We start from the raw sequence: 12,766 nt of genomic DNA, 5'->3' as shown, positions 1-12,766 counted from the left end.
GAGGACTTTGGAATCCACAGAAGAGAATCAGAAAATTTTAAGCATGTTTATGTTATATCTAATGAGACCACAAACCCTTACTCAGAGAAGTGGGTTAAAGACTGGAAGGATCTTTTCCATAACTAAAGTTTTACAAGCCCATCTCAGATCATGCGTGACCTGCATCAGGCGCATGGTGACACAGCCTAGCTTTTTTTCCCCCACATAATGTCCCTGCCCCTCTGCAGGGCACAGAGCCACATCCAGGAAAGGAATGGATGCATCAGATGCTGCTATTTATGAGGCTGATTAGGTGTAGCTCATGTAGCAGGTTTAATATATTGAGCGTATGCTTATATATTTACATTGTACTTTCCTTTGCCTATTATACTGTAGTTAAAACACCAGTGAGAAAATATGAACTGTTGCCTTATGATTATTCCTAAACAGATGTAAATCAGTGTCTTTACTACCTGGATCAGGGTAAAAATTAAAATGCCTTGGAAAATGAATTTAAAAGAATATTACAACACACTGTCTGGTGGATTTGAGTTTTGTTGTTTGGTTTTTGTGTTGCTGTTTTTTTTTTTTTTTTGTTGTGTTTTTTTGTTGTTGTTCTTTGTTTGGTTTTGGTTGTTTTGGGGGGCTGTTTGTTTTTATTTTGTTTGTTTTGGTGTTTGGTTTGGTTTTTTCTCCTGAAGAAGCATTAAAGATTTAAAAGAAAGAGAGATAAATTTTTTAACTTCAGTGTTTTTGCCTTTAAGAATCATGCTATTGTGGTCCACTGCAACGCAATACTTTGGCAAGTGCCAGAAAGCCGAAAAAAGTACAGACAAAAAAAAACTCAGAAGAGGGTAATCTTGCACAGTACAAGTATGGTGACAGATTAGAAAAAAATGTTTGAATAGTATTTGCAGCTGTCATGGATTGACTCTGGCACAGTGCCAGTGCCCCCATGAAATTCTGCCACATAAGTCACATCAACAAAATTTGACAGAACTGTTTGAGCAGCATAACCAGCTGCTGCGTAAGTTTGTCTGAAGTGCTTGTTCCATCATTCCTAGAAGCTGAAGAGAACAAGGTTTTCAGGACCTTTGGGAGTAAAAGGCTATTACTCAGGCCTGTTTCAATATATCTCTATAGCAAATGGAGGTAGTAGTGTATACAGGCAAAATGGACAATAAAAAATGAATAATGCTAAACTGTCACAGCAAGTCCACAGCAAGTAATGTCTGCTGGAAACAGAAAAATAAAAATCTACAAAACTGTCTTTCTATCTCATTTGATGTATAGCATATATGGATCATTTCAAATGTTCTCCTTACAAAGACTGAGCCTTTCTGAGTTCAAGAAGCTTTTAGACAGCACTGTCAGGCGCATGGTGTGGTTCTCAGGGACTCCTGTGCAGGGTCAGGAGTTGCAGTCAGTGTTCCTCTTGGGTCCCTTCCAGCTCAACATATTCTGTGATTCTAGGATTCTATTATTTGAGGGTGGGGAGGAAGGGAATGGGGGTTTCATGCTATATATTGTATTCCCTTGAAGTTTTTCTGTGAGCTGGCAGCAATATACATTATTTGTTTCCATTTATTTTATTCTGGAAGTAAGTTGTCACAGTAGAACAGTTAACAGCTTCCATGTGCTGTGAAGATAATATCACAGAAGGACAATGGACTGTAATTACATACAATGTCTTTAGAAATATGACTCTTGCAGGGTTGAAGACTGCTTCAGACTTTCAAATTAGTCTGGATGACCCCATCTTTATTGCTGTTGAATTTCTGGAAATGATGAAATGCCAAGTCATTGAAAATAACTGATAAAAGCCTAAACAATGAGAAATTAATAATTTAGTCTTTGACTTCATGTAAGTCCCATATGCTTTTCATCCAGGTGCAATATTTTATAGGGAAATGCTTGTTTTAGTGAATCTGAGTGATCTTCAGATCACTAAAAATAGATCAATTTGTCAAAGATGGAAAAATCTTTGATCATATGCTCTTACATTTGATTTTCACTAAAATTGTGGATGCAAACAGCAGTGACTGCAGCAATGATTTCTGTTATCTGATATAAGTGCCAGTAAATGACTGGGACATCAGGGCTAGGACTATGTTGCAGAAACTTAATATAAGATTCAAGTGTAGATATAGGCCTTTTTGGTCTCTTTACTTCATAATTTGCATAGCAGAGACCCAGTAATGCATGTGTTTATAAATGACATTAAATAATAGGAGGATTTCTGATTGTATCGTGAATACCATGTTGAAATTTTGTTCTTTAGTCAGAATCACTGAAATACATCTGAGAAATAGCTGAGGCTATCTTGTCATTACACCATTTTGTGTCACAATAATCCTTTCCTGCTGTTAGACAAACACTAAGAAGTACAGCTTCCTTTAGTATGTTCCCTTGGAAAGAAATGTAGTGAAATGATAAATGCTCAGTCTTCAGTAGCTCAGTCAATGGATAATACAATCCTATACACTGTGATGTCCAGAAGTAAATGCTGGTACAAGCTGACTTTACTTATGGGGATTTTCTCTAAGAAAAAAGGCAAATTTTGCCTTCTGGTATACTTTGCATACTGTTGGCCAGAGGGGGGGAAGCAAACAGAAGAGATTTTTTCAGAGGCAATCAAACAGACAATTATATAGGTATTATACCTCAAATGACTAGCTCAGAAAAGAGTAAGTCTGCTCCTAATCCAGGAGTGCTAATGTCATTTTGTTCCTCACCTGAAAATATTGTGAAGCTGATAAAGCTGACACAGCATGCATTGTAAGGAGATAACGACAGGGAACATTGTCTGCTGTTTAATTCAGCAGCTGAATGTGAAAGTCATGTATCCTGCTGTTACATAATATACAGCTTTTCAGGGCCTCATTTTGTGATATGTGGCTGAACCACTGCCAGGTGGAAATCTCTGAGACATCCCCCTAGTGTGTCTCCCAAGAGTCACAGGTGCCTCTCCTGCTATGCTGTTGAAAAAGAGGTGCAAATTTCTTCCCACATGTCACACATAGCAGAACCGAGCAGGCCACTGCTGATGTTTTCTGAAGGGGCTGCTCTGTGAGAGCTGTGGAACATTGACCCAGGAAAACAAAATGAACCAAGGGAAATAAAATGATGGGGCTAGCTTTGTTGAGAGACAGGATGAAGTGAATCAAACATCCTGGGCTTAAAACCAGCTCCAAAAGTTGCTGGCAGTTTTGACAGCAGAGACTGCTACATGAAAAAAGGTGAGCTCTGCCTGCCCACTGTAAACACTGATCGTGGAGGTGTTCACTGGCAGCTGAGCAAAGTAGTAACTCCAGCAAGAGGTGCAACTAAACACGGAATACAGACACTTCAGGAGCAGTGAAATAGGTCAGGGCACCATGTTACAAGCCCAGGCCTGCTGCTACCGCTGTTGCGAAAATCAAGGCTGCCTCAAAGCACTTTTGACTTTCACATTTAGCTCTATTATGTCTAGCATTTTTCAACATAGCTGTTCGCCTGAATGAAACCATTTTCTCCTTACATGCCAGCAGCAACACTTATTTTAAAAGTGTGTAATTTTTGGTGGCTTGTTTTTGTTTTTGTTTTTGTTTTTTTTTGTTAAATTATAGATTGTAGTAAATAATCTGAAAGCAAAAGTGTTCTAAGCTAAAAATTGTTTAGCCCTGAAATTTTAGTAAGAGCACCCTCTGGTGGTTCATGTATGAACAATACTCTATATCTTCTAAAAGCAGTTGTGTATTAATAGTACTGAATTTTAAAGAACTGGGTGAAAACTTTTTCCATTGAATTCTTCCTTTCAATCAACTTGAAATTCATAAATATACTTTCTAAAAAAAAACCAAACTAAACCAAACAAAAAAAAAACCCAAAACAAACAAACAAACAAAAACAAAAAAAAAAACCAAAAACCCAAGCAAATGAAAAAGGAACAACAAAATTAAAAACAAAAAAAAAACAAACAGGAGGAGGAAAGTGTTTAAAAACATGTGCTATCTAATTGTACTACTATCTATAAGTACAATTTAATTCAAGAGAGTCAACCACATGCGAAAAATTAAAGATAGAAATATAGATATATATCTCAAGAGACATATATTCTAATGACTTTGCAGTTGCAATGGACAAAATCTAGAATCTAAGGAGTCAATAGATAAAACTGGAATATATTTTTCAAAACCTTTGTTGTTTTCCTCTCCTAATTTTAATCAGATTATTTAGGTCTTTTTATTTTACCCAGACTCCATGATTTTAATCAGAAATACCTGTTGTAATTACCAAGAAATCCCAAGAATGACTGTCTACCACTTTGTCACAGGTATCTTCCACTTAAAAGTACCTGAGACCTCTCACGTTGGTTCTGCTATTGGACGGATCAGAGCTGTGGACCCTGATTTTGGAAAAAATGCAGAAATTGAGTACAACATAGTTCCAGGAGATGGAGGAAACTTGTTTGACATCACAACAGATGAGTACACCCAGGAAGGAGTCATTAAACTGAAAAAGGTATGTGGCACCAATGGGTGAATGTGCCTGCGTCTCATGTGGTAAACCAGCTAAGGAAATTAAATGTTTCACAATTTTACATCATAAGTAGCTCACAGTAGTAGTCCTACATAAGTAGTTTATAGCTCTATTTGAATCCACAGTTGTGATCTTCATGTTAAAATACATTGCAGTTTAATCTTTCATTTCATATACAATTAGGTGTGATGTTTCATAAATAATGCCATGGTGAAGAAGCAATTCTAGTCTCTGTCTAGAAAGTACAATTTCTCTTGCTTGGGAAGTTTTCTACCTAAAACCATGTAAAAAACATTTTAATTCAGAGCATGGAATGAAAGAGTTATATTTTATATTAGATAGAATGTAATAAATTTTGACTTATAAGCATTTTTATTTATTTTTATTTTGAAAATTTTGACTTTGTGTTTGCTATTTTGAGAATGAATATTGTAAAGTACTAAGGTGAACACAGTTTTTATTCAGGGTGGAAGAGTCCCAAATGGCAAATAGCCATGCCCTACTTCCAAACTCGTGATAGCGTTCCAAGTAGCTGGTTATAAGATACTCATGCAGAAAAACACACATCTCGGTCATTGATGTTGCTTTAGTACACTAGAATAAGTTAAAGATTACTGAATTCATGAATTTCAAAGATGGAGAGGGTGCTTTTCCTTTAGAATTTAGTGATTGAAGCACTTAGTAGGAGAAATCAAAACAGGGAATTTCACATTTTAACCAGTTGTTATTTTCTGAGCCCAGGCATTTACATATACACCAATGATCAACATGTTCTGTAGAAAGAAATCTGAACCACGGGTCATTTTGGAAGGCATAGTTATGTTTTATAGACAGCTCAGACTTGTAGGTGTAGATTTTGTAAAAAAAACCAAATTATTAGCTGAACTCTTTGCAAGTGTCTGGGAAGGAAAAAGTTCTGGACATGTATGTTAAGATAAGCTTTAGGAAAAGTGAAGCTTTAATTCTAAGAAAATTTAGAATGCTGGTGCTTAACTTTCCTTGGCTTTGACCATTGATCTATACTTGAATTATATCCATTCTAATAATGGAAGTCCTGGCTTCAACTTCCTTACCTGGGAAATAGTAAATTATCCATGGGTGCATTAAAGAACATGATGATCTCAAGTCACTGACACTTCTGCTAGTTTTAATGACATAAAATGGAAGCCACTATACTCACAGGAAGTAATTTGTCAATGAGACACAAACTCTTTGACCTCTTAACACCCCCCTTCTTTTCTGACTAAAGGTTTGAGTGTTCTGTTTCCTCCTAATGGGAATTTGTAGACTTAGTTTCATTTTTAAAAACCGTTCTGGTCACCTTTTTTCCCTCCGTGCAGATGACTCAAAAATGGGTCCATCTGGAGCTGTCAGGCTGAGCAGCTGCATACCCCTCCATATGCACTGCCAGTTGGAAAATGCAGTAAGCAAGAACCATTAAAAAATTAATATTTCATCATCGAGACCAGATCATCAAGACCAGGTTTTTGATAGAATTCAGTTCTCCTTGCATTAGTCCTAAGCCTCCTATGTGCTTCTTTTTTTTTTTTTTTAATTATACACAGCAATAGAATTTTCTATACTTTTGGTTAAGTTTATTTATTACCCACTGCTGGTTTTCCAGGTTGGCAGTGATGATGTTGATAAGAAGGGTGCCAGGGTAATTAAAAAGGAACTTCAAGGCTCTGGGTCAATTGGTTGATGAGACAGGAGTGCAGGCAGTGCTCTGCTCAGTTCCTTCAGTGACAGAGATAAATGATGAAAGGAACAGGAAAACCCATGCTACCAATAAGTGGTTTAGTGGTTTAAGGGCTGGTGTCATCAGCACAATTTTGAGTTTTTTGATCATGGGGTAACTTTTACAGCACCAGGCTTGCTAGAGTCAGAGAGGCTCCATCCATCTATCTAACAAGGGCAAAAGGATTTTAGCCCATAAACTGGCTGATTTAGAGGCCTTTTAACTAGGTGTGAAGGGGGAAGGGGATGAAACCAGGCTCTCCAGAGATGAGCCTAAGAGTGGCAAGTCAGAGTCAAGGGTGAGATGAGCCCACCTGAAGTGCATGTACTCTAATGTTGTACGGGCAGCAAACAAGAGGAGCTGGAAGCCATGGTGCAGAAGGAAAGCTAGGCCGTAGTCATCATCACAGAAACACGGTGGGATGACTCACACGACTGAGGTGCAGCAATGGATGGTCACAGGCTTTTCAAGGGGATGGGACAGGAAGGGGAGGTGGTGGGGTGGCTCTGTACACTGGGGAGTCTCTTGACAAGACAGAATTTGAGGTCAATGGTGATGAGGTTGAGTGCCTATGGGTAAGGATCAGGGGGAAAGCCATCAAGGCAGACATCCTAGTGGGAGTCTGTTATAGACCACCCAACCAGGATGAAGAGGGGGATATATTATTCTGTAAGCTGCTGGAGGATGTTTGAAGATCACCAGCCAGGGGTGGGGCTCTGCTAGCCCTTCTGTTTACGGAGAGAGAAGGGTTGGTGGGAGATGTGGTGGTCAGAGGCTATCTGGGGTACAGTGATCATAAGGTTTCCAGTGTTCAGTGAAACAAGGAGGAGTATCAACTAAACTCTACATTGGACTTCTGGAAGGCAAACTTCAGCCTCTTCAGGATGCTGATCAGAGAGTACTTTGGGAAACAGCCCTTAAAAACAAAGGGTCCAGGAAGGATAGACATACCTTAAGAAAGAAATCTTGAAGGTGTAGGAGCAGGCTATCCCTATGAGTCAAAAGACTAGCTACAGGACAAGCTACAGCTGCAGGAAAAAAGACCCAAAAAACTGACGTGTCTGGACAGGGAGCTTTTGAAGAAACTATGGAGAAAAAAGAGGTTATAAAATCTTTTGAAAAGTGGGCAGGCATCTCAGGAAATGTTTAAGGATGTCATTAGGGCATGCAGAAAGAAAATTAGAGAGGTGAAGCAAAAAATAAAATTGACACAACCTCATTTGACTTTGTGGAATTATGCAAATATTTAAGTATGTATTGAAGTATTTTTAAAAATGAAAGTGGGTGAATGAATAAGACCGACACATTCAATTAAGAACTATAAATAATAAACAGTGAAAGCTACTAATAAAAAGTGCTATATGCTTTAAAAACAAGTTTGCAATTTCTTGTCTATTATAGCATATTCTGTAAGCATGTGCTGTAAGTGCTGCATTAATTCAGTGCTGAGCCACTGCAATACCATTTATAAAATTTGCTTTTATTTTCCCTGAAAAGTTTCTTGCAGCCAGAAACTGTCCATCACTGCATAGATGCTTTTTTATCTGTTATTATGCAGAAAAACATTGAGAGATTTCTATATCAAAATTGGTAAAAAATGAAGCCCTCCTGGACTATCTTTATTTTTGGTGGAAAATACATTTGATGAGAAAAAAATAGCACAGACTAAACTGTTCCTTTTAGCACACTATGTTGATGGATGCAGAAGGCCATTCTCTGCTTCAGGGATGCCATTCTCTACTTTGGAAATGGGTAAGAACAGCTACAGCTGGACAAGTTGAAAATCTTAAATCATCTGTTTTGGTTGTTCATTTTTTTGGTGCCATGATCCTATATAAGTTTGATTACTACTAGTATTGTGGTAATTACATGTGTTAAAAATGAAATGGCTTTTCTTATATTCTGCTAAATAAATCATCCAAATGCCATCCAGCACCACTGTGTGGTTAGTACTGTAATATTTTTTGCCTCTAAAAATAAAAAATAAAGGAAAATAATACCCCTAAAAAAGGGGAGGGGGAAACTTGGCTTAAGGGTAGTGCTGTATACAGTTCTCTGTAAATAGTCAGAAATATTGCTATATTAGGAATAGAATTATAATTCCCTCCCTTATCTAATGTTGTTTAATAAAGTGTTTATTGCATTTGGTATTTAAATAGCATCTTCTATTGTACCTGAATCTTCAGCAAACTACAGTGGGTGTAAGCTATAAGAAACATGGTAACAGAAGGGGCCATCGCCTTCATGCCAGGGTATAGTGGCCTCAGATGCATCAGTCCCAGGCAAGGGACTGATTTTGCAATCTTTAATGGCCAGGCACAACAGTAAAGGAAAATAGAAGGTTCCAACCTTCTCTGAAAAGTTGTCAATTTATTAAACCAAGGATGAGTTTATAAAATAAACCCATTTTGTGCAGAAGCCTTTTAATTAGCTCAGCATGTGCTAATCCAGAAACTGAGTAGGATTCAGGCACTGAACTTGTTCTGCTTGAAAACATCACTTTACTAATTTGTGCAGAGTTTCATTAAAACCTTGGAAAACAACTTCTTCTAAGCTTCACCTGTTGTGATCCTACACTGCTCCACTATACTGGGTGAACTTCTCCACATGGTTCAGTGAAAATTCAGGGGACAAACACATCTTGGTTTGTGTAAATTGTGCACCATGACTAAAACTAATTGATCAGATGACAAAGCTGTGGCCATGAAATCCCAGCATGTCATAGCATTGCACAATGAGAAACAGTGACTTTAGTGATGATAAAATAGAAGAAATTGGGGGACAATTAACAGAACCAGAAGCTGGAGGAAAGTATTGGGAGTGTGTGCTTCCTTTTAACCTCAGGAGGCACTTTTTAGAAGCCTTTAATGCAGTCAGTAAATAGTGCCTTGACTGTGGGCTAAGTTCAGTTGTGTTGCCTGTGGGACAGCCCATGTACATAGCTCTGGGAAGTTGCTGTAATCTAAGAGTGGTCTGAGAACACCTGTACCACACAAGAGTAAGCATAAGGCAGACTCCCAATGTCCTTCAGTGAGAACTGTGTTAAAGCTACTCCTTGCTTTACTACCAAAATTGTACAGACTTCTCATCGCATGCCACCCCACCCATTCTTTATCCAAAGGCAGGGAATTAACTCCGCAAGTGTGAGCACAGGCACTGTCTGCCTGTAATTGTAACTCATGGGTTTGTGGGAGTGGGAATAGTGGTTGTGCATTTTGAGGAGGATCAGCAGGTGATATTAAGTCCTTCAGTACAGGCAGAAAATGGTGAGCTGTGTGCAGATACGATCATAAAGAGCAACAGACAAAGTAAGGAAGAGGAGACGTTCAGTCTTTGTGGATAGAGCTGTTTGGTCTGGTTTTCCCTGAAACAGGGAAAGACGCCTTCAGAAATTGGTGAGAAGCTTGAGAGCAGCAAACAACTGAACCCCTGACACTGGTCAGCTTCTCCCCTTCTCCAGATACAGAACAGACATATATTTTGTCCACTTGCCATCAAATCTTGAAATACTCACTACAGATCTCGTTTTTTTACTGTGCATTCTAAACACTTAACTAATGAATGCTCCTGGTTGATCTAGAACCTACTTTACTAAAACCTGCTTTGTAAAACCACTTTTTTCTTTATGCTATTTAGAATCCAGTGCAGAAATCCAGTTAGTGAAACTTAACTGCTCATGCAGAAATTGTGTCAATGCACAGCAAATTGTCTTATGCCAATATTTAACAAAATGCATAGATGCCCAACCCATTTGAAGGGAAAAGTGTTTCCAGCTTTTGAGACCAGCACAGATGACCCAGAGCTATTCTGCAATTGCACAATGCTATTATGAAGTCAAGCCTAATTTATTATGCACTTCCTGTCAACCCAGTCGCACTATCCATAACTATCCATATGTCCTGTCGCTTAAAAACTCATCCGAAAATGTAGCTTTTCCATCATTGTAGGTGAAAACCTCTATCAGAAACAATACGCTCTTATGTGAGAGAGTATTTCTTATGTGTGGATATCTGTGGATAAAAAGCAGAAATTTCTGGGGTTTCCAGTCCTGCCTCTTTGTGAAGCAGAACAAACTGACAGGGTAATTATTTTTCCACCCTTGTCGTGCTTATCATTAGAATTCATTGTATCTTTTGGACCATTTTTTTTCTTTCAGTTCTTTAATTATTTCTCTCTCTTTCCCACTATAGCAGCATTTCTTCTGCCTTGAATGTGGAAAACAACAATATTTCAAAATATGTTTATTTCTAATACAGAGCTGTTTTTGTGCTGTCCTAGTCATACTAAATAAGTCCATTCATGGTACTTACAGAGTTGCAAGGTAAAGTAATTTGTCAGTATGTATTTGATTTGGGGATTTGTAGAATGGCTTTGCTGTGCACAGGTGTGTATATGCTGATAACACTTTACTAGGCAACTATATAGAGCAGCTGGTAACCTCTACATAGGAAAAGCAGATGAGGAAAAGTTGAGGGGGTCAAATACATCTGTTCTGTCACTGGTACTTAGAATATCAATTAGAAATACTCCTGCTATTTAATAGTTCACAGTTAATAAGGTATCACCTTATTATGAGCAAATATGCTGTTTACTGCACACAAAAAAACCAAAGCAAAACAACAAACTTTGCAAAATAAAAGCCTTATTCAAATTTACTTTCTGCATGTAATTACTTTTATAGAAGAAATACATATTTTTCTTGCTTATTAAAAAAAATCTATGAAGTAATTTAATTAAAATCTGTTTTATTGAAAGACATTTCAAGAACCTTACAGGGCTGGTTTGGAGATTTTTGTACAATTCAAACATTTTACTGTGTTTATTTCCTTAGCCCTATTCCAGATTCAAAATGAAAATGGGACTGAGCACCCTCAGACAGTTATTATATAACAGCAAAACACAATGATGGAGGTGTTTGTTTGTTTGTTTGTTGGGGTTTTGTTGTTGTTTTAGTACAGGTAAAATATTGTGTGGACCACTCATTTCCTTGACAGATTTTAGTGATATCTACTAAAAAATAAAAATATAATGAAATGGGCTTTTAACATGTTTTAAACCAAAAATCAAAAATCCAAAAGGTTTTGCCTGAGACCTATGCAGACGTTCAATTCTACTGTTTTCAGGCAGAGTCTGGACAATTCATAAAAAAACCTAAATCTTAAACTGTCAATGCTATCTATATGACTTAACTGTTCAAATATGGGAAAACCAGAACTGGTCAGGAGACTGTAGCATGCAATCCCCATTCACACAAGACAATAAAACCATACTCTTGCTACATGATATATGTTGTACAAAATCTTTTTCTATTTGAAATTAAGTCCTAGTTTAACATTTGCAACATTTTTCAACTCTCCATACATTTCAGTTGTGGTTTAGCCTCACCTAGGCTAAAGGCTAATTTCTGCTATTTTGTGGGAGTCTGTCACTGATTTCTTTCTCTCATGATGGCTCATCATTTTCAGCCTGTCTCTTCTTATTTTGACTGCCATCTGTGCTTTGCACTGGCCGCATAACCCCTAACTATATTTATCATCAGACCCATAGAAGGACAGAAAAAGAAGATGAGTTGCTCTGAGATTACAGTGGAAAAATATTATCGCTTCTTGGGAACACACTGTCTTTTTAAAAATATACTTTAGTATTTTCCCATAATGCTGGGGAGTAGAGAAGTAATGCAGCCACTTTGCCTGCTTCCTGGGTACTTGTGCAGTAAAATATGCCAGTCTGAATATATCAATAGACAAAACTGTTTGAAATCTTCCTGCCTTCTTTTCCCCTTGCATCACGAAATGTTGTGACTGGGCACTGCCCATGCACCATGATCTCGCATAAGTGCTTGAAGAGTAATTTGGTGAAAGACAGCCTGCAAAGACTGCATGAATTATGGCTCTTTCCATTAATACATCTCTTTGCAAATATACTGATGTATTACAGGAGCCAGTCTGAAAAGTTTTAATGCAATTTTGGTGGTATGAAAAATACATACAAGGTATTACCCAGAATTACTACCTATATGGGAGCTTAGATTTCTTACTTTCTTTGTCTTAATCATTTATCTCTAGTTTAACCCTTGACTTTTTCTTCTCCTGACAAAGTCCTTAAACTTCATATTTCTCCTCTTATTATGTTTTTTGAAAAAGTGTTACCCAATTAATATAAATATCTGGAGAAGAGTTTTCTTTTTTTGGGGGGTAAAATTATTTTGGCAATGCATAACAAGTGTGCACTTGTAGTACAGAAAATAAAAATACAGTGTGGCAGCAATCTGGATAATGGACCAACATTTTTATTTTTAGTGAAGGCAACATCTTAGGGTTTAACCACTGGGACATGAGATCTACCAGACTTAATTTTGTCTGTTTCTTCTCAGGCTTAGTTTCTTCTTCTTTCTGTCAGTGCAGACACAAAGGTGCAGCCCATACTGGCTTTTCTGGTAACTTTGTCTGTAGGAGGATGGTTGCATTTGGTAGTGAATTACTTTCAAGTCTGATTATTTCTAAGGCATTAAAATTTATGTGGCTAATT

General features: G+C 37.5%; 1 protein-coding gene across 2 annotated transcripts in view; it reads left to right on the top strand.

Moving 5' to 3' along the window:
- Positions 1 to 12,766, top strand: part of CDH12 (cadherin 12) — a 150,954-nt gene that overhangs the window by 99,457 nt on the left and 38,731 nt on the right. For both annotated transcript variants that reach the window (XM_041475909.1, XM_041475908.1), the window contains one exon: positions 4,295 to 4,482. In XM_041475909.1, the coding sequence (XP_041331843.1) occupies positions 4,295 to 4,482 (188 nt within the window). The remainder of the gene's footprint in view (positions 1 to 4,294; positions 4,483 to 12,766) is intronic.

The sequence above is a fragment of the Pyrgilauda ruficollis genome, unplaced genomic scaffold (genome assembly GCF_017590135.1).
Source record: "Pyrgilauda ruficollis isolate IOZ18807 unplaced genomic scaffold, ASM1759013v1 scaffold37, whole genome shotgun sequence".
Lineage (NCBI taxonomy): Eukaryota > Metazoa > Chordata > Aves > Passeriformes > Passeridae > Pyrgilauda > Pyrgilauda ruficollis.
This window is presented reverse-complemented; position numbering and strand designations above follow the sequence as displayed.